Source organism: Gymnoscopelus microlampas, assembly GCF_963454915.1.
Source record: "Gymnoscopelus microlampas genome assembly, chromosome: 17".
In the NCBI taxonomy this organism is placed as follows: domain Eukaryota; kingdom Metazoa; phylum Chordata; class Actinopteri; order Myctophiformes; family Myctophidae; genus Gymnoscopelus; species Gymnoscopelus microlampas.
Window position 1 is genome coordinate 3,063,721 of NC_139954.1, and position 23,650 is coordinate 3,087,370.

At 39.5% G+C, this 23,650-nt stretch overlaps 1 protein-coding gene and 1 long non-coding RNA gene across 2 annotated transcripts in view; one reads left to right on the forward strand and one right to left on the reverse strand.

Moving 5' to 3' along the window:
- LOC311065093 overlaps window positions 1–23,650 on the forward strand; it is a 442,153-nt gene that overhangs the window by 125,904 nt on the left and 292,599 nt on the right. The window lies entirely within an intron of this gene.
- Window positions 1,383–21,741, reverse strand: LOC311065120 (uncharacterized protein; the record flags this gene model as incomplete). Its single annotated transcript, XM_084085337.1, has 5 exons — window positions 1,383–1,393; window positions 2,682–3,005; window positions 4,190–4,315; window positions 19,274–19,355; window positions 21,685–21,741. 5 exons carry the CDS (start codon window positions 21,739–21,741, stop codon window positions 1,383–1,385), a joined length of 600 nt encoding a protein of 199 aa, XP_083941463.1.

Here is a 23,650-nt window from a genome sequence, read left to right on the forward strand (position 1 = left end):
TGACCAGTTTTTATAGTATAGTTTATGGATTACTTTTAACACAGTAATATTATTTTTTTCTTTTCTTTTCTTGTTTTTTAGGTATTAAAAAGGTCTTAAAAGTCCTTAAAGTAATACTAGGATAACTTTTTCAATAAAACTAAAGTTAAATTGTATATCTTTTGTGAGTGGCAAATGTTTCACAACACCCACTCCATGAATTTCACCCCCGAAAGCATTTTATTTATATATTTTCTATTGAACGCTGTCGAGGTTGACTTTCCCGCGAAAATGACGTCATCTGGCCGGAAAATGGAAGCGGAAATGCACCGGTTTCCTGTTTGGCCAGGAACTACCGCGCTATTAACAAAAAGGAAACTCACGCTGATTTTAAGAGATTGTAGGATTTGAAAAACGAAAAACAACAGCAAAAGAAAACACAGCTCACGGTAACTAAAGCTCCACTGGCTAAGAGAAATGGAATTCTGGGTAACGCAGTAATAAACGAACGGCCTGCAGTGACGGTAATGACCAGCAGAGGCTGCTAAACATTGTTTTTTTTTAATTTGCACTGTACAACTTTAATTGAATTGACAATTTACTGTCATCTGGGGACCCCCCTCTGACAGGTAATGTAGTGGAAGGTAAACATATGTATTTATTATATAAATATAGTTTCTTCATGTGGTCTGCACTGTATGTTTAACTAGTATTTAATGAACTATAAATGCCACTGGCACTCCTCTCTGTTTTCACCAGAACTCTGCTGCTTAGACAAAAAGCTATACACTGCCCCCTTGTGTCTCAACTTGACAGAACAGGAGTAAGAAACAAAGAAACAAGCACGCACGCACACACGCACCTACGCACGCACGCACACGCGCACGCGCACACACACACACACACACACACACACACACACACACACACACACACACACACACACACACACACACACACACACACACACGCCTGTACAACCATTAGGAGTCACCATATAGAGCAATGCTCTTAAGTGTCTCAGGCCTTTCCTCAATGGAAAGTTGCTGTAATAACACCAATCTACAAATCTGGCGCTAAAACTGAAATATCAAACTATAGACCCATAAGCATCCTACCAGTTATATCAAAGGTGGCTGAAAAGCGGATTGTCAAATCTATCATCAAACATCTAGACAAAGGCCACACCCCACTGCATCCCATGGAGTTTGGGTTTCGGGCCTTTCACTCCACTGAATCAGCAAACTGCCTATTCATAGAAAAATTGAAGTGTGCTTTAAACAGAGCTCCCTTTGCAATGGCAGTGTTCCTGAACTTCAAGAAGGCGTTCGACACCGTCTGTCACCGGGTCCTCCTGTCCAAATTAACACATTTTAATTTTTCTCCAGAAGCTATAAAATGGTTTAGTTCCTATCTATCCACCAGAAAACAGTGTGAAAGTGTAAACAGTGTTAAATCCCCCTACCACACCTGTTCGGTCGGTGTCCCCCAGGGCTCAATACTAGGTCCAATTCTGTTCTCACTGTACATAAATGACCTACCTGAAGTATGTAATAATCTACATGTCCAGATGTATGCAGATGATGCCGTTGTACTTGCCCATGGTAAAGGCTATGCAGAGGTGTCAATAATCTTAACCTCAGCTCTGACAAGCATTCAAGACTGGCTTATAGATTCATGTCTCCTCTTGAATGCCAAAAAGACAGTCTGCAGGGCCTTCTCCAAAAGACCAGTTGTGTTGGAGTCCTCAAATGTGTTTCTGGGTGGGGAGGAACTTGAACTTGTCCCAGAGTTCAAGTACCTCAGAGTCATATTAGACTCAACCCTAACTTTTAAAAAACATGTGAAGAAAGTCACAAATACGATTAAATTCAACCTTCAACATTTTAAACAAATTAGACCCTTCCTGACAGTTGGAGCTGCCAGATCGTATCTTCACTGTATGATCCTATCACACATTGAATACTGTTTTACAAACTGGTCTTGCACAGGCGTGACGATTCTAAAACCCATTGAACAGCTCTACAAAAGTGCGCTCAAAGTGTTTGACAGGAAGCCTCACTCTTATCATCATTGTAACATACTCAGGTTTTTTTGCTTCGACAATTTCAAAAAGTTCAAACAGGTTGGGGTCATATACAAGACCCTACATGGTCTGTGCCCGCCCCCCCCCCCCCCCCCCAGTGAATTAATTAAAAAGAAGCCTGAAAGAGGAATCAGTACCAGAGCAACCACTCGAGGAGATTGTGAAGTGCCGCACCGGCAAACAACTTTCGGTCAAAATGTCCTCTCAGTACAGCGTTGTGTAGCATGGAATGGCCTTCCTCTACGTATAAGGGATTGTGCTACATTTCCATCTTTTAAATTCAATATGAAAAGATGGTTGCTTAAAAATCAAAGCTGCAACCATTTGTGATCATGTTTTAGGCTATGTAATGTTATGTAAATGTATTCCACCGTTTGTCTGTTTTTCAGATTTTATGTTTTGTGTTAGGACTGCGGATGAAAATTAGCATCTTTGCTAAATCCGGTGTATTTACGTTCATGTGACGTTCATTAATATGCTCTGTCCTGTCTAAATAAACAAATAAAGTAAAGTAAAGGCAGTTTTTTGTTCTCAATATAATCCTGAGGCCATGATAACAATGACATTCATAATCCACTGATTAATATTGATTCAAATAATCTGTAATCTCTCTCACCTCTCTTTAGCTGGTTTACTTCACTTTGCAGCTGATTTCTCTCCAGGGTCAGGTTGGTCTCCAGCTGATCTCTCTCCAGGATCAGGTTGGTCTCCAGTTGATCTCTCTCCAGGGTCAGGTTGGTCTTCAACTGATCTCTCTCCAGGGTCAGGTTGGTCTTCAACTGATCTCTCTCCAGGGTCAGGTTGGTCTCCAGCTGATCTCTCTCCAGGGTCAGGTTGGTCTCCAGCTGATCTCTCTCCAGGATCAGGTTGGTCTCCAGCTGATCTCTCTCCAGGATCAGGTTGGTGTAGTTGGCCTGCAGTTGTTCAAATTCTGAACGATCTACAAAGAACAAAATGTGATCATAAACACAGTTGTTGTTGCAAACAAGAAACCTCAGTGTTCCTGATCAGGTGTGTTTGTGAATGTGAATAGATCTCAACCTGTATAATAGTCTACTAGGCCAGTGGGTCTCAACCTATTCAGGCCGCAACTCCCAAAATAATCATATTTGAACTGGGGACCCCCCAAAATAATCATATTTGAACTGGGGACCCCCCAAAATAATCATATTTGAACTGTGGACCCCCCAAAATAATCATATTTGAACTGGGGACCCCTCAAAATAATCATATTTGAACTGGGGACCCCCCAAAATAATCATGTTTGAACTGGGGACCCCCCAAAATAATCTTATTTGAACTACGGACCCCCCATCCTGACAAGCACTTGGAATGGTAGGAGTTGAGTCATTACATTTAGTTTGACTCGGTTCCACAGATAAATATTGCGGGGCGTTGTGCGTCTGTAGTCAATTTTCACAATGTCTGCCTCTTTCTTATATTATTTGACAATTTTGCCAATGTTTGACCAGTTTTTATAGTATAGTTTATGGATTACTTTTAACACAGTAATATTATTTTTTTCTTTTCTTTTCTTGTTTTTTTAGGTATTTAAAAGGTCTTAAAATGTTTTAAATTGTCAATTTACTGTCATCTGGGGACCCCCCTCTGACAGGTAATGTAGTGGAAGATAAACATGTGTATTTATTATATAAATATTGTTTTACTTCATGTGGTCTGCACTGTATGTTTAACTAGTATTTAATGAACTATAAATGCCACTGGCACTCCTCTCTGTTTTCACCAGAACTCTGTTGCTTAGACAAAAAGCTATACACTGCCCCCTTGTGTCTCAACTTGACAGAACAGGAGTAAGCAACAAAGAAACAAACACAAACAACCCCCCCCACACACACACACACACACACACACACACACACACACACACACACACACACACACACACACACACACACACACACACACACACACACACACACACACACACACACACTCTATGGACATTAAAGACACATGCACATTGTCAGGGGTCACCATATAGAGCAATGCTCTTAAGTGTCTCAGGCAGTTTTTTCCTCTCAATATAATACTGATGCCATGATAACAATGGCATTCATAATGCACTAATTAATATTGATTCAAATAATCTGTAATCTCTCTTACCTCTCTTTAGCTGGTTTACTTCACTTTGCAGCTGATCTCTCTCCAGGGTCAGGTTGGTCTCCAGCTGATTTCTCTCCAGGATCAGGTTGGTGTAGTTGGCCTGCAGTTGTTCAAATTCTGAACGATCTGCAAAGAACAAAATGTGATCCCCAAAATAATCACATTTGAACTGGGGTGAATTCAATACAATCATTGACTTTCACAAATTCTTTCGATCTATAAGACTAAGAGAATTCTTCAAGAGTAATAAGGATGATATACCAACAGTAATGGATTCAACAAAGAGTGAAAATAAAGCACAAGATAATTCCAGATTTCGTGGAAAATCCACCTTTATTCCACCGAAACATAGAAATGCATCTGTTGACACCTACTGCAGACTGGTAGAACAAGATGTCAGAAATACTCTTAAGAAAAGAAAATAATATAAGGTGTATAACAACCTATCGAAAGAAGAAAGGGAAGCATTGAACACTCTTTCTAAAGATGACACTTTGATTGTAAAAAATGCAGACAAAGGAGGGGCCATTGTTGTTAATAGACGGGTTTCATGTTTGTAAACATTGAGAGGATATGACCGCGCAGAGGAGGGGGTAAGCCTATGGGTGCGTTTGGAAATTACGCACCGGAGCACACTCGCCTATTAGTTTGTATTGGCCAGTGCGCTCACTGCCGCTCAGGGCTGTATTTTCGAACGCGCCTTTCCCCCAGGCATGCGCAGATTGCGCATTCTGCTCTGTGATGACGTCGCTCGGAAACCCGTCTATAGTGGCAGCAATAGGATCTCTCACTGAAAACATTTCTTCTTATGTGGACTTCTTCCTACAACCAATAGTGAAATCTCTCCCGTCCTTCACACAGGATTCAACAGACCTACTAAAGACTCTGAAGTTCATCCAGGATCCGACCACTGTGACCTACATGGCCTGTTTGGATGTCGAATCCCTATACACCTCAGTACCCCATAAAGGGGCCTTGGAGGCTCTGACACTGTTCCTGAATCAGCGTCCACCAGATTCAACACCAGAAACTCACGTTCTTATCGAACTGACAGAGACACTGCTCACACACAACTACTTCATGTTCCAGGACGAGAACTATCTACAAATCAAAGGTGTGAGTATGGGCAGTAAAGCTAGCCTGTCCATAGCAAACATCTATATGGGTCTGTTTGAACAGAACTATGTATTCAACTCAACAGAAAATATGTTTTTGCCTTACATAAAGACGTGGAAAAGATATATAGATGATATTTGTATATTGTGGACAGGGGATGAAATGACACTAATACAATTCTTTGGTTTTCTCAATGTCAGAAATGAACATCTAAAGTTTACTATGGAACATGACCAACACCAAGTACATTTTTTAGATATTGTAATCAAAAGAGAGAAGGGTACATTCCAAACAGATGTATACAGGAAACCCTGCTACAGAAATTCTTTATTGAAAAGTGACTCATTTCATCCCACTCCCTTAAAAAACATTTTACCTATCAGTCAGTTCTATAGGATCCGTATAATCTGCAGTAGAGACGAGTTTTGAAGGTATGCCAAAAAACCCAGGAAGAATGTTTACAATCTACGAAAAATAAAAACACTTCTGTACAACCTATACAGTGTGTCACACAATACTCACCTCTATGCAATTGTTTTAAGAAAACTATAAAAAAAACATTGGCATCTTCTTAGTTCTGATCCAACATTGGACAAATCTTTCCAGATCCCCCCTAGGCTACTATACAGGAGAGCACATAATATCAGAGACATTGTGGTGAAATCAGATCTACCTCCTAAAAAAAACCACACTTTCCTAGATGACTTGCCAGATGGTAATCGACGTTGTGGTTTGTGTGCCCAATGTCATTTTACAGAAAAATCCAACTTTTTCTATCACCCGTCAACGGGGCATGTACAACGATTAATGTAATCTATCTACTTAGATGTCCATGTGGGAAAGCGTATGTGGGTAAGACAACACGTGCATTAAAAACACGCATTGCTGAACACAGGAGTACAATACGTAATGGGGACGAAAAGAGCCCAGTAGCCTTACATTTTAAAAAGGCACACCACAATGTCTCATCTTTAAGATACCTAAGAATAGAGAAAGTGCATCTTCCGAGACGAGGGGGAGATATAGACAATCTCCTACTGAGGAGGGAAGTATGGTGGATCCATTATCTCAAAACTATGGCACCAACAGGACTCAATGAGGACTTTGACATTAGGCCATATTTATAAACAAGCCAAGGAAGGGAGTTATGTATAGGTTATAAAACTTCAACTTTTCTTTTCCTTTTTTTGGTTTTTTGCTTGTAACCTGTGGTACACAATGGCTATGATCTGGACCGGGTCAAAAGATATATATACTGTAGTTTTTAAGGAGTATTTCTTGACAAATGCATGTTCTGAAATGTATTTTCTGGAGGAATAGCTTTTGGAAAATATAGGTCAGCAGATAGTAAGCATAGACCTTATTACCTGTCTGTTGAATCAAATGAATTGAGTCTACTGTTTTTAAAACTTATATCTTTACTAAAGTCTTTTTTCTAAAAAACTGTTGTAAAAAATCAAGAAAATATTCTAAACATATTTTGTAAAATGTAAAAGATGAAACGTTGTCTTCAGATAAGTTGTCCTTTGATAAAATGTTTATTAAGTCTTGGTACCGCCCCTGATCATTGGTAGCCAAAATCATTCATTTCTGTATAAAAAGAGGTAATTTCCTGCTTTCTTGTTTATACTTGAAAAAGACCGAAAGGGTCGAAACGTCGTATCAGCTGTTTGTTTGACATAAAACCTGGAGCATCAAAGTGAGTTGCGAGCCATATCTTTGTCTTATTACTACTGTTTTTACAGTTAAAGCTCAGCACCAAGGAACGGAGGATGTGCGTTATTTGTGTTTCCAAAATGTGATCAGAAACACAGTTGTTGTTGCAAACAAGAAACCTCAGTGTTCCTGATCAGGTGTGTTTGTGAATGTGAATAGATCTCAACCTGTATAATAGTCTACTAGGCCAGTGGTTCTCAACCTATTCAGGCCGTAACTCCCAAAATAATCATATTTGAACTGGGGACCCCCCAAAATAATCATATTTGAACTGCGGACCCCCCATCCTGACAAGCACTTGGAATGGCAGGAGTTGAGGCATTACATTTAGTTAAATCTGGGAACTCATCGTCAAATAAAAAGGAAAAACAGCGCCCCCAGCGTCTTTCACTTTTGCTCTGAATCTGTTCTTGAGAGATTACATTTAGTTTGACTCGGTTCCACAGGTAAATATTGCGAGGCGTTGTGAGCTTGTGGTCAATTTTCACAATTTCTGCCTCTTTCTTATATTATTTGACAATTTGGCCAATGTTTGACTAGTTTTTATAGTATAGTTAATAACATATTATAGTGTATTAGCCTGGTAAACCCTCCCTCCGGAAATCTCATTTCCATTTGATTTCAGGAGTGAGTCTGGCCTGATCGCCCATTCTGCAATATTGGCTGTGGGCTGGAGTTGGGCGGGAGTAATACCGTTGACTGACAACCCCTTCAGCCAATGATCGTTTTTCCCCTTCAGCCAATCAGCAGTTCACCAGACTTCACTTCACTTTGCAAGTTTTTATTTTGATCATTTTCACTATGCAGAGAAACAATATGCTCCATTCGCATAAAACAATAATAAATAAATATAACATAGTTATGACCAAAAAAGGTATAAGCTGAAGCTAAAATAGCTTATTTTGCTTACCCTTTCAACACTTACATACATGACAATTTCGGAAAACAATTTAAGTCTCAAAAAAGTAAAAAAGAAAAGAAAAAACAGAAGAAACAAACAGAAATACAGAAACAAAGGATTTTGCCTCATAATACATAATAACAATATTACAATAATTTATAATTTAATACAATGCATGATCACATGTATTGTTATACATGTAGTACATGATTTTCCAAATTACAACATTATTATTTTTTTGTTTTGTTTTATTTTTGTTCTAGTTTATTTTTATTATAATACATGATCATATAACCTCTCTATACATGTTAATAGTCTTGTTTTTAAACATTTTTTTAAACATATAGATTGAACTGCATGACCTTAATTCAACTTCACAGCAGCTCCACAAATCTACCCCTTTCACAGATACACAATGTGCTTTAGTGTTGGTTCTTGCCCAGGTTGTTTCGAACATGCCTGTGTTTCTGAGTTCATACTGGGTCTTTTTTATCTCAAACAGCTTCTGAAGACAATATGGAAGTTGTTTATTGCAAGCTTTGTACATAATCAGCAACGTTTGTAGCTTAACTATATCCCAGAATTTTAGTGTGTATAGGTTTATGAATAATGCGTTGGTAGGCTCACGGTACTCAGCTCTCTTAATTATTCTAATAACTCTTTTCTGTAAAATAAAAATTGGGTTGACATTTGTTTTGTACGTGTTTCCCCATACCTCCACACAGTATGTCATATATGGAACTATAAGGGAACAATACAATAAGTATAATGAGTTTTGGTTCAGAATTTCTTTTGATCTATATAATATAGCAATGGTTTTCGACATTTTTCTTTTGACGTGATTTATGTGCGATTTCCAACTTAATTTATGATCAATTAATACTCCAAGAAATTTATATTCAAATACTCTTTCAATAGCGATATCATTTATCCTTAATGTGACTTCTTTATCAATTTTTTGGTTTCCAAATATCATAAGTTTTGTTTTACTTAAATTCAAAGATAGCTTATTTATATCAAACCAGGTTTTTAGTATGTTTAGTTCCCTTTCCATTGTCTTCAGAAGCTCTTCCAGATTTTCCCCGTGGCAGAATAAATTTGTGTCATCAGCAAACAGAACATAATTTAAAAGGTTTGACACATTACAGATATCATTTATGTATAAAATAAAGAGTTTTGGACCCAAAACAGATCCTTGTGGAACTCCACATTTTACTTTCTTCATATTTGATTTATCATTGTTTATTTGTACGAATTGATTTCTGTCTGCAAGGTAGCTTTTCAACCATGAGTGTGCTGCCCCTCTGATACAATAATGTTCCAATTTTTTCAGTAATAGTTCATGATGAATTGTGTCAAATGCTTTTTTAAGGTCTATAAACACACCTGCTGTAAAATTCTTGTTGTCAGTGGCAGTGGAAATCTGCTCCGTTAAATTCAACACTGCCATTGAGGTGGACCGATTTGCTCTGAAGCCATACTGTTGTTCACATAATAGATTATTTTTCTCTATGAAATTATCAAGTCGGTGCACAAATAATTTTTCTAATATTTTTGAAAACTGGGGAAGCAGAGAAATGGGTCTGTAGTTTGTAAATAAATGTCTATCTCCATTTTTAAAGATTGGAATAACTTTAGCTGTTTTCATGCTATTAGGGAATAGACCTGTATTGAAAGATTGATTACATATATAAGTCAGTGGCTTCACAATACATTGTATGATGTCTTTTACTAATGTCATATCAATACCCAACCAATCTTTGGACTTTTTGTTTTTACATTTTTTCACAATATCTATGATTTCTTTTTCCTCAACATTCCTAATGAAAATGGAGTGGATATTACTCTGTATGGTGTCTCCAATTTTCAAACTTTCAGTCCCATTTCCCTGCTCTGGAATTTCATTTGCTAAGTTGTGACCCACATTTACAAAAAAATCATTGAATTCATTTGCTATATCTATAGTTTTATTTATAATTATATTTTGATCTTTAACAAAATAGTTAGGTATCTCTACTTTTCCAGCACCATTTCTTATTATATTGTTTAATACTTTCCATATACCCTGGGTGTTGCTCTTATTTTGCTCCAATAATTTATGGTAATAATTCTTTTTATTTATTCTCATAATACTTGTTAATTTATTTTTATACATTTTATATTTATTTTCAGCTTCCTTGGTTCTTACTTTTAAGAATCTTCTATATAGGACATTTTTCTTTTTGCATGAAGTTTCTATACCTTTTGTTATCCATGGTTTGTCCACAAGGTGGTGCTTTCTAGTCTGTTTTCTTATTGGGCAGTGTTTATCATAAGACACCATCATTGTGGACAAAAACACTTCATAAGCTTGGTTGGTATCACTTGTGGCATACACCTCATTCCAGTTTTGATTTCTTAAGTCCAACTCAAGGGCAGCAATGGCTTCCGGCGTTCTATGTCTGATATAATTACAGATGTTGGTCTTTTTATCCATCTTTGTCTTAAGGACATTCTGGAAAACTGCAAATACAGGAAGATGGTCACTTATGTCATATAAGAGTAGTCCTGCTTCGATGTTTATTTCAATCTTATTAGTAAATATATTATCAATTAGTGTGGCAGTTTCTGTAGTGATTCTACTAGGTTTTGTTATTACTGGAAATAGGTTATTGCTATACATTGTATTAATGAAATCTGTTGTTCTCTTGTTTCCATGTGGATTAAGGAGGTCCACATTTATATCTCCACAAATAATTTTGACCTTACTATCACTAACTGCATCCCACATACTAGCCATCTGTTCATTAAAAATATCCACAGAGGTTCCTGGTGTTCTATATACACAGCTAATGATAATATTTGATGTTTTTTCTAGTTTGATTTCAATTGTTAAACAGTCCATAATGTTATCGATAGTTTTGGACATAGAATTCACCTTGCTGCATCTTAAAGCAGTATCAATATATAAAGCCACACCTCCTCCAGTTTTACCAGCCCTATTTGTTGTGAACAGCTCATATCCATCCAGTTTCATATCATTAGATTTTTCCTCATCTAACCAAGTTTCAGATACAGCAATTACATTAATTTTTTTAAATTTGTCCAAATAACGCCTTATTTCTTTTAATTTTGTATAAAGACTCCTGCTATTAAAATGTATTACTGATAAGGCATTATCCATTTTGACATGTTTATTGAAACCATCCTCTGTATGATACTCACACTTTATATTTAAATTATTGTAAAAATGTTTTTCAGGGTCAATGTCAGTATCTATATCAGATATTATACTCGGTGTTTGAGTTCAGGTGCTCATCATACCCAGTGAACAATCTCTGCGGGTGATCGTCCGTACTGCCCCCAGCAGTCACGACGTTGAAATCCTCTTCATCCTCGTCTGAGTCGTTTCCAATTGGAAACAAAAAGTTCTCATATTTTTTTGTCATTTATACTGCCCTGCCAAGCCAAAGAGCAGTAACTACGTTTTTGGACACACCGACTTATTTGGGTATCCCAAAGGTCAAATTATCCTTTGTGATGTTGGGGGATAAACAATTACCTCAAGAACAGATGTACAATTAGTGTAATATCACTTTTATGCCGATATCTCATTTGGCTGACCAGTTGAATCACTTTTAAACCCATTTTTCAGTGATTTTTGTTTTCGTAGTTACTGCACTCTGCCTTGGCAGGGCAGTATAGTAGTCAGTGTTTTGTTTGTCAAACAGATTAATCCCACGTTTTCCAGCAGGCTCCCGCATCACGGGTATGGCCCGGTGGACTGAGTTCTCCGCTGATACACTGGCCTGTGTCCCAGGGGATACCAGTCCGCTCGTCTGGAAAACCATTTCTTCGTCGCAACAAGTGTCCACTCTTTTCAATTGTCCATAGTCCGATTCCATCCGTGGTAGAAAAACAAAAAACAAAAACAAAAAGATACCCCAATAAAGAGAAAAAAGAAAACAAATAGTCCATACAACTGCCATCGCTCATCTGTATTGATCCAGGTCCTTGAGTTCTCTTATCGTGATGATTTTGGCCTCCTCCGGTGTTCCATTTAGCCGTATCATCACTTTGCAGTTGCGTGTCCACGTTCCTTGTATCTTCTCTTGCTTCTTTAACAGTCGAGCATGCCTTGCAATGTCGCCATTCTTCTTGGTGAGGTGTTCATTCAGGTAGACGCCTGTTCCCTTTAACTTCTTGCCTTGTTGCATTAGCTCAACCTTGTGCTTCCGATTTACAAATCGTATGATTACTGCAGGTTTTGTGCCTTTGTCCCTCCTGGGAAGCGTGTGGCAGGCCGCAACATTGGCGCTCTGTATGGTTATACTCTGTGTTTCAAGGAACTTTATAACTTGCTTTTCCAGCGTCTCCAGCTCCACAGTCGGGGTGTCCTCCGCCGAGTCTGCCCCTTTGACTGTGGATGCATAGGAACGATGCGTTGTTTCCATTCCGGTTATAATTACATCCTCCAACCTTGTGTATTGCTCCATGTCGTCAATTCTTCGCTCTAGGCCATCAATTTTTTCCTCCTTTTCTTTCACCAGCGTCTTCAGTTGGGTTACTTCCTCCACCAGGGAAAGCAGCATGGTCTGCTGATTAGCAATCCTGCTAATCTCCCCTGACATGCGGTCTAGAGATTTCTTGATCTCCTCCAGCTCTCCTTCAATTGCATTGCTGGTTTTATTTCCTGCTGGCATTTTTGCTTCTTTGTCTTCGTTTCCTTCTGCGTTACTTCTCAATTTCCAGACTTTATTCTCTCTTTTGTTTGCCATGTTTCAGTTTTCAGGGTGGCGTCTGCTCTCCACCTGCACTCCACCTGCAGCCGCCATCTTGGATCACGACCTTAAGCGGCTTAAGCAGACACCTACTTCCCTACTTAGACTAATGTGACGCAACGGGACTTTTGAGACGACCATGCCCAAAATAGGTTGCCTTAATCGGATACATGTGTCACTGCCCGCCCCGGCCGGTTCTCTGAATTTTTATTTTTAAATAGGCATGGTCATGATTAATTGACCACATATATGAAGTTGAACAACTAAATTCTATCCAAACGATATCTTATAAGTAAATTCCGTGCCTCAAAATAGAAGTTTGAGAGCTTTTTGAAGTAAAAAAACAGCGGAGAAAATAGCGGACAGAAAAGATGGCTGTCGTTCGTGTTTTGTCGGCTGTATTTAGGCTGCACTCGGTGCCATTCGGGCTCACTCGAACTCGCCACCTGATTGGCCAACTGTCGCTGTCAATCACAGAACGATGTGCGACGATGCAGATAGGCTCGTCCGTTTGGCGTACACAGCCAATATTGCAGAATGGGCGTTCATGCCAGACTCACTCCTGAAATCAAATGGAAATGAGATTTCCGGAGGGAGGGTTTACCAGGCTAATAGTGTATAGTATCATCCTATAATTTTACAAACCTCTGTAGTCGTCGCGTGTGTAGTCGACGGTGAAGCTGCCCGGTTCTCCTCACTGGCTGAAGCAATTGCTCTGATTTTGCACACAGCCATTGCCCATTACCATCTGAACTTAACTGCAAAGCCTGTTTCTCAATTTAATCAAATCTCAGCTTTTTATCAGCCATTATGTGTCAAACTATGGGAGATAACGTTGCCAGGTTTTGCGGGTTTCGTGCGAGAAACAGGCAGCAAGGTCTGTACTTTTGCCTGCGCCCTTCACCGGGGCTTGGGTGCTCATATTCCCCCTACGGGTATGGTCTAGTAATTAATAATTAACAATGTAATGTTATTTATTTTTTATTTTTTATTTTTTTTAGGTATTAAAAAGGTTGTGTTGTGCCCCCCAAAGAGAGGCACAACACGTCATGGTGGATTTGACCTTTATTTTATTGTATTTATCCCACGATTTCTGTAACCCATTTTCTCACCCAGTGCCAATTGCCTAAGCTGTAATACTGGGTGCTACTCTCCCGAGCCCCGAACTGAGCTCACGCTTCCTTTACGCATGAGGAGTGAGCAGGCCGCTTCTTGTCACCTGACAGGGGGGAGTTTCCCCGGTAGGACGTAGCACGTGGAAGGAACACGTCATTCCAACCAGTGTTGATTTCGTCAGCTATTTCTTAGTCTTAGTCCAGTTTTAGTCCAGTTTCAATGACGGTTGTTAGTTTTTATCACATTTAGTCAAACTCATCCTTTTTTTATTTAGTCGTTTTAGTCGACTAAAAGTCAAGCATTTTAGTCTTTATCTTAGTCCAAGAAAACATATTTTTATTTAGTCTAGTTTTAGTCGACTAAAAGTCGAGCATTTTAGTCTTTATCTTAGTCCAAGAAAACATATTTTTATTAGTCTAGTTTTAGTCGACAAAAATTGTTGCCATTTTAATCAAGTTTTAATCATGACAATTATATTAGCCCTTTACTTTTTTTTGTCAGCAGATAATATAGAACATTTCCATCTAATCTAAAATTATTTCACATAGCATTTCCTCTCATCCTTTTGATGAAAAATGCAATTTTAAGGAATACATCCAGACATGGAACATGTTCTGATTGAACTTGTATATTTATTTTAAACCATAACAATTCACAGACACACCAATGCTTGCATTAAAATAAATAAAATACATCTCAGATGAAAACATGAATAAAATAAAATAAAGTGCCTCATGGACTTTGAAGTTGAACCCTGCAGCATCTATTCTAAGGGGAAAACATAAGCCAAAAAGCTTGTAGAGCTTGTAGATCGGTTACATAAACGTTCGGATTTCAAATATTAAGTGCTTATTCCGTGGCCACGGATGTTACAATTTACTTCGGGTGGGTATAAGTACCCGTATATTCCGTATTGTTCAATACAAAGCATTTTAGCGGTAATCTTCTCATAGAGTTATAGTGTATCAGAGTGCAATTACACCTCCCAACCGGGGGAGGCACGCGATAATCCGACAGACCTTTTCTCCGACTATGTGGCATCCGTGTGCGGTTAGGGTTAGGGTGCGGGTTTGGTTCGGGTTTAGTATTGAAACGTCGGAGCGCTGCGCTCTCGGAGGAATGCGCTGTCGGACTAACGTACTGCACCCCCCAACCGGTAGGGTCACGTAGTTGAAAGCATGGAGAAAATGGCCAACGATCGGATTAAAATGTTTTTTTATTGAACAATACGGTAAATATGGGTACTTACCCGAACAGAGTTGTAACATCCCTGGCCATAGGGTAAGCACTTTATATTTGAAATCTGAACGTTTGTGTAGATGTACGGGCTGTAAATGGAGAAAGTGCAAACACCAGGTGTAAGTTTATCGCTACATGCTAAAAAGCTAACGTAAGTTCGTCAGCATTAGTTTGGGCATTTTAGGGTCGGATTAGTGTTTTTGTTGGAACATTAAGCCGACACGCAACACCACGTTTAATGTTAGGTTGTAAACAACCACCACCAAACCTTTTGTTAACGTAACTCGATTTCTTTGTGGTGAACGCTTGTGTCTCTTCAAGTTGTTGTGTTTTTCCCAGCTATCTTGTGACCACATTGCTTGCCTTCGGATAAAATCAAGCATTGTTTTGTTCTCCACATCGATGTAGCGAAAATATCACCTCTTCTCTTTCTCCCCAGCACCGTGCAAAGCATTTTACCGTTTTATTTTGTAAAGTTTCGCTCTGAAATCTGAATCCTCCTGCCATTCATTTGACGGTGGTGTGACTCTGTGTGTGTGTGTGTGTGTGTGTGTGTGTGTGTGTGTGTGTGTGTGTGTGTGTGTGTGTGTGTGTGTGTGTGTGTGCGCACGCGGCTGCAACTTAGAAAGGGGGTGTGTGAGTGAAGAACAGCATGCGCTGCACTGCGCATCATAGGAGACACCGAGACAGGGAGTGACAAAATCATATAATAAATATATATTTCGTCTCGTCTTCGTTCGTGAACTAAAATGACCATAGATTTTAGTCTAGTTTTTATTTAGTGAACTACATTTTCGTCTCGTCTTTATTAGTCAACGAAATTGCATAATTATTTAGTCCCAGTTATTGTTTATTCATGTGGGTGGTGGTCTCGTCTCGTTTTCGTCCTTTGAAAAATGTGCGTTGACGAACATATTTCGTTTAGTTTTCGTTAACGAAATCAACACTGATTACAACCAGTTCCTTTCCCCTCCATCAGGCGCCCCGGCTGGCATGGGGGAGGCAGTATAGAGACCAGGATGACTACATGTTTTTTTTAAGGGTCCCTACCCTAGGGAACACGGGGAGAACATGCAAACTCCACACAGAAAGGCCCTTTCGCCAACCCCACCTAGGGTATGGGCACTGATGACGCGGAGGAGAGAACACACCCCCCAGCGCCCACAGCGTCCCCATCGGGAATCTAAACCAGGACCTTCTAGTAGACAGGAGGGATTTCAGAAAAAAAGGCCTTCTATAAGGAGGTTAGAGGCATTTGGGGGTAAAAGTTGGGTACAAGGCCATTTTACATAATTCAAGGGTGCTGAATCAGAAAAACACTGTTCCCAAGCAAAATTCTTAGTGCTTAACCTCCTAATTTGCATATCAAAATGGCTGCCGATTTTGAAGTATTTCTGAAATAACTCTATAACAAAGAAATCAAATCTGACAAATAAAGTGTATATATTTATATTCTGAGGGTCAGACAATGTGTGGAAGGTATTTATAATGTAAATAAATGTAAATAATGTAAATAAATATGCAAATTAGAGGCCACTATTACAGAAAACGGTTTTGTACTTAAAGTGATCCATCCGCATCACCCTTATTTTATTTTATTTTATTTCTACTTATCTGTATTTTTACCATCCTTAGGACATCTAAAATAAATATTTGGCCCCTGATGACCAAAAAATAAATGTGACGTTCCATAAATACGCTATCATGGGGATTTCGGCCTCATATAATTCACCTCCAGAATGAGTTAGAGCCACAGAACTGGTACTGATAACTGAACACAAACTACTTTCAACACAACTATATAGAGTGGGATGGGGATGGCTATAGGTACACTTAGACGGCCAACAGGGACTAGCGGAAATGTATTAAGCCCCGCCCCCTCTGTGTTCCTATTGGCTGTGCTTTAAACAGCCATAACTCCAATTCCCATGCAGCATCGAAAACCTATGAAACTTCCTAGATGCACTTAGACGGCCAACAGGGAAAGGCTGAAATCGTTTAAGCTGTGTAGCCTAACTTTTCAGTTGATTGCCATACAGGCTTGTGTTGTAGACAGAACGTCGAGGGCGTGACCTCGAGGGTGTGACCACCCGGGATGCTGTTTCTGGGCGGAGTCTCGCCAAATTAATTCCACGTCCCCCCCCCACCCCCGATGGGCCCTGCCTAGTACAGCCTAGTCCAGCCTATTACTGCCTAGTCCTAGGACTAGGCTAGACCTGGGTGTACTAGGCTTTACTGTACTAGACTCTGCTGGGCTCTAATAGTCTGTTTTCAGCTCTAGCAGGCTTTGCTAGGCTGTACTTGGCTTTATTAGGCTATAGAAGGCAGTACTTTACTTTGGCCTACAAATGTTCATGCAAAACTATTGGTCGTGCACACACAAACTATTGCCCGTGTACACAGTGGTTAATCCTAATGGTCTGAGTATCTACAGGGCTGACAAGGGACTAGTACAGCCTACTACAACCTAATAGAGCCTAGTACAACCTAGTCTTAACTAGTCCAGTCTGTTCCATGCTAGTATAGCCTATATCACCGTCCCCTAGTCTGTTCCATCAAAAGGCTGGACTAGGCTAGACCTGGGTGTACTAGGCTTTACTGTTATAGACTCTACTGGTCTCTAATAGACTGTTTTAAATTCCAGTAGGCTGTGCTGGTCTGTACTAGGCTATATTAGGCTGTGCAAGGCAGATCTGTACTATGGTCTACAAAGGTTCATGCACAACTATTGCTCGTGCACACACAAGCTATTGCCCGTATACACAGTGGTTAGTCCCTATGGGTTGAGGATCTACAGGGCTGACAAGTTTATAGTACAGCCTAATATAGCCTATTGGAGTCTATTACAGCCTAGTACAACCTAGTCTAGCCTAGTCCAGCCTGTTCCATACTATTATAGCCTATACCACCCTCCCCTAGTCTGTTCTCCCAAAAGGCTGGACTAGTCTTGGATGTACTAGGCTGTACTGTACTAGACTCTACTGGTCTCTAATATGCTGTTTTAATCTTTAGTAGGCTTTGCTAGGCTGTACTAGGCTATATTAGGCTGTACAAGGCAGATCTGTGCTATGGTCTACAGAGGTTCATGCAAAACTATTGCTCGTGCACACACAAGCTATTGCCCGTGTACACAGTGGTTACTCCCTATGGTCTGAGTATCTACAGGGCTGACAAGGGACTAGTAAAGCCTAATAGAGAGTATTAGAGTCTGGTACAACCTAGTCTAGCCTAGTCCAGCCTGTTCCATGCTAGTATAGCCTATAGAAATGATTTCATGTGCATGCCATAAGCAATGCACAACACGTCGTTGCAAATGCCGGAAATCTGGGTTACGATGCACAGCCACATGTGCATGTCAGCAACGGAGTGCTGATCAACCTCCTTGTATGCATGTGGTCTAGTGTCTAGACTTTCGTTCAACAATGGCCAATACAGTATCTTTAGAGTACTAAACCGTTATCTGTTAAGAGGGCCGCTATTTTGCATATTTCAGTAGGCTGATTATTATATTATATTATATTGTCATATTATATTACTTACAAATTCTTTACTCACATAGTAGAAAATGTATATAGACACTTCATTTGTCAATTTTGCTTGCCTGGCCACAGAGTTATTGAAGATAAAGGTGCAAATTTGCCAATTTGGCAGCCATTCAGATATGCAGATTAGAAGGTCAAAAACTAAACATTTAGCATGGGGAAAAAGTATGTATTTTAGATGTCCTAAGGATGGCAAAAATACAGATAATTAGAAAGAAAATAAGGGGGATGCACATGGACCCGTTTGAGTACTACTGTAAATCATTTTATGTAATGGTGGCCTCTAATTTGCATATTTATTTACATTATTTACATTTATTTACATGTATTACATTACAAATACCTTCCACACATTGTATGACCCTCAGAACATAAATATATACAATTTATTTGTCAGATTTGCTTGCTTTGTTATAGAGTTATTTAAGAAAGACTTCAAAATCGGCAGCCATTTTGATATGCAAATTAGGAGGTTAAGCACTACGAATTTTGCTTGGGAACAGTGTTTTTCTTATTCAGCAACCTTGAATTATGTAAAATGGCCTTGTTCCCAACTTTTACCCCCAAATGCCTCTAACAATCGCATATTTCAGAAATCCCACCGGTCTATAGGTCTGAGGCCACAGCGCTATCGACTGCGCCTCCGTGCCACCGTGCCCCTCGTAGATTTGACCGTTGACCAGCTGATACTCACAGTCCATGGCCTTGTCTGTGGTTCTCAATGCTCCTAGAACACAGAGCAGCAGCAGACACACTGCACACGCTGTGGCGGCTTTCTGGATGACAAGTGCTCTATGGACACCTGGAGGATATCAGTACAATACAGTTCAACTTTATTTAATATGACCACATTTAATGTTTCATTTAGAAGGAATTTGATTGATTGGATACTTTATAAGTAAAAACATAAATCATCAATAGAGCATAGAATAATAATAACACATTTAATCCATGTCATCAACAAATACAAATAGCTATATTTACAGAGGAGAAAAAGTGAAAACGGCAGCAGCATATGAACCCTCATTTCATTGGGATTTAATATTTATCTACACTTAGAAACCAGTGATTCACATCCTTCAGTGGAAGATGTCAGGACATTCTACATTATATATATCTTTATTAAGGTTTCGAGGCCTATCAGGCTCGAAGCCTACAATATGGTAGAGGGCCGGCAATATGGTAGAGGGCTATGCCAAACGGCGAAGACCCGAAACTCACAACCATTAAAAGGGTGGCGCTGTAGCACTCAATTGAAAATGACAACTTTGAACAGGTACAACTCATGCCCTGTTTGACCTACAGCCATGAAACTTCGATACACACATGCGTCTCCTCATGCGTAACAACTTTAATGCTCTGACTTTTGACCTCTGACCTTTAGATCTCCCACCATTTTGAATTATATGAAAAACAGTAAAAATCTCCTCCTGGCATCTTTGAGCAATCTGCACGAAACGTTTTACACATGAACTTTGGACCTATACCAACGGATTTATGGGAGTGGATTTTTTCTAAGTGAAAAAGTTAAGCTTTTATGAGCCAATGAATATTGCAGTTTTATGAAAATTATTCGTCTGCCCCTAATACGTACATGCAGACTCACATTTGTTTGAAACTTTGCAATAATGTAGAGGGTCATTCCAAGTATCACTGAAACCAATCTTACTCCAATTGGTCAAAGGGGGGGCGCTATAGCAATGTTTTGAACATGCAAACTTTAAACAGGCATAATGCATGCCTCGTTTGGCCGACAGCCATGAAACTTGCTCACACTTGTGCCTTGACACATGAGGAACACATCTATCACTTTGACCAGTAAGCTCCGCCCTTAGATTTTCCGCAATTTTGAGCAGTTTTAAGAACACTTAAACCCAGGATTTTTTTGCTATTTGCGTGAAACGGTATCATCTGTCTGTTCTCCTTTTTCACTACAACAGGTCTGTTGGTCCAATGGCTTCTCGCTAAAGCGTCTGCCATACAACGTCAAGGTTGCCAGTTCAAGCCTCACAGAATACAAATTTCATTTAAATTGCATTGCACACAACATGATTGTATCAATGAATTCATGTGCAATAGAGAGTATGTTTTTTCAATGTATACCCTATTTCCTTGTGAAAATAGCCGATCTACAATCTCACAACTTTTCAGATAGCAACGTTTTGTGAGCTTGTAGATCGGCTACTTTCACTGGTTTCTGTTCCGAGGAGACGTACAATTTCTCTATCGGTAGATGGTTGGGGAACCAGTGATCTAGAGTAGTTAGCAAAACAGAGGCTTGGTTCATCAGGGACGGAAAGAATTATATATATCAACAGACACTGCCAGGGCTATCATATCTCTAGCTCAATGAGAAGAAAGGCAGCCTATGAGTCCAGAGGTCATTGGTTTGATCCCTGTCCCTGACGATGTGTTGAGGTGATCATGATTTGGCATTCGTAGGCTTACGCGTAGTATTTCTTGAGGTTAGGGGTAGGCATAGTTTTACTGAGGTTAGGGTTAGTGAGGGTTTAAACTGCTCATTTGTTAATTGCATGGTCTTCTTTCTCTCAAGTTCAGTCTTCTATGTTTCTATGGCTTATTGTGCATATTACTTATCATTGCTTCTTTCTTTCTTCTCTCTGCAATCGCTGTCCCCGTATTATCGCTGCTTGCAGCTATATTTATTATTATTATTATTATAATGATGTACAGTGCATGTCCACATCATGTATACTTAACATATAAGAACATTACATTTTTAAGCATTTTGGACAAAATAGCCAATTTTACATGGAGGTGCCCAGATGTCCCCAGTGCCCACCTATCCTGTATCCAAATAGACTATTAGCTTTCCCCATTCTCTGCCTATGGTTTCTGGTAATATTATAGACCACTTATTTTGTATGTCCGTGTCAAAAATCACATTTTCAGAAAATGTCCACCACAAGCTGGCATGGCGGTGACCCCTGCTCTGTATGGATGTGCGTCAGGCGAGCATGACCATTATGCCATAAATCGCTGTATAGATTTTTCTGAGCACAGCCCTAGTATCACCAACCTTGGAAAAGTAGTTGGATAAATGTTTGGGGACTACTGTACACGGTGTGAGTGAGAAGAGTGTACCTTGATCTCCTGTAGCCCCCTGAGAACCGGAGCCTTGGTCTCTGACACTGTCTGCATTGACGTAGACCGTGTCCTCCTCTCCTCTCTCCTCCTCTCCTCTCTCCTCCTCGTCTCTCTCCTCCTCTCCTCTCTCCTCTCTGACTCCTCCATCGGCCCTCACCCTCCTTGGTCCTTGGAGTGGCAGGTCAGACATCTTAAGGAACGACACAACAAAGTAATTCAACTTAATTAGTAGAAGTAACGTATATGTTATCATGTACTTAAATTATGCATCGTTAAAATATAGAGCTATCTTTCTAAATATGTTGAAAAGTTACCTTCTCACTTTGTCTCTTTGTCCTGTGTGGTTCTACATTGGTCTTCACTGTTGCGCTCTGATCTGTCGTCTGTTCGGGTCTGACTCTAACTACTGTCCAACACGCAGTTTTGGACACACCTTATAGTATGCACACAGTGCAGAATAACCTATAGACTCTTTTCCACAGGATGTACGTGTCAACTTGAAAAGCTGTTTTGAGGAAGTGGTTTTAACTTCCTCTGGTCCTGAGATCTTGATTAAGACACTAATCTATTCCAACGTACAAAGTAGTAATTTATCAGACGCTCTTTATCCAGAGTGTCTTACAGTAAACAAGGTAAACACATAGAGACAGTGTAGTGTAGTGTCTCAATAAACTATAGGATCATAGAATGTAGAGAGACAGTGTAGTGTCTCAGTAAACTATAGGATCATAGAATACAGAGAGACAGTGTAGTGTCTCAGTAAACTATAGGATCATAGAATACAGAGAGACAGTGTAGTGTCTCAGTAAACTATAGGATCATAGAATGTAGAGAGACAGTGTAGTGTCTCAGTAAACTATAGGATCATAGAATACAGAGAGACAGTGTAGTGTCTCAGTAAACTATAGGATCATAGAATACAGAGAGACAGTGTAGTGTCTCAGTAAACTATAGGATCATAGAATGTAGAGAGACAGTGTAGTGTCTCAGTAAACTTTAGGATCATAGAATACAGAGAGACAGTGTAGTGTCTCAGTAAACTATAGGATAATAGAATACAGAGAGACAGTGTAGTGTCTCAGTAAACTATAGGATCATAGAATCATGTGTGTGTGTGTGTGTGTGTGTGTGTGTGTGTGTGTGTGTGTGTGTGTGTGTGTGTGTGTGTGTGTGTGTGTGTGTGTGTGTGTGTGTGTGTGTGTGTGTGTGTGTGTGCGTACGTACGTGCGTTCGTCATTAAGTGGCCTGGTCAATCAAAACTAAAATGTTTTGTCAATTTTATTTTTCATTATTTCATTAGTTTTAGTCACTATAATAACCCATAATACTCCGGTCCAGAATGTCTGAATGACATTCATATCAGCCACGGCACACAGGTGATTAGCCTGCAGTTTTACCAGAGCCCTAACTGTATGTGTTCTTACAGTGAGACCCCCCCACCTGCCCTGTTTCATTGTTTATAGATGGTTTTGGCCTGGGGAGGGTGTAGTCTATTAGCATGAGCATCCTTCCATTCACATAGAGATAAAATCTCCTCCCCATTTGGCTTTCTTGTACAGTATTGTTCAGTCATTGTCTATGACTATGTTTTGCACCCTAATCTCCGGCACTGATGGCCCGATCGACGGGAAACTGTGCACACACACTCCCTGGATGCCAGAGCAGAACCTCTGCCCCAAATTTCTCACATGGGCCTGTTATAGCGCCACCAGGAAGCTGATCTTTGTAAAACTTTTTTTTTAATATTACTGTAGGATCTGTAGGATTGTACTCCTACAGATCTTGTCCAAACATCATGCAAATCAGTACACAGTATCTCTATAGTCATGTGATTATACACAGATCTGTCCGATTTTTCATATTCCATCCTGATTGGTGAATTTATTATTATGATATTATGTCATAACCAGAATATGGATAAGTAAAAAAAAAAAAAAAAGATATCACGTAATTTGAATAGATT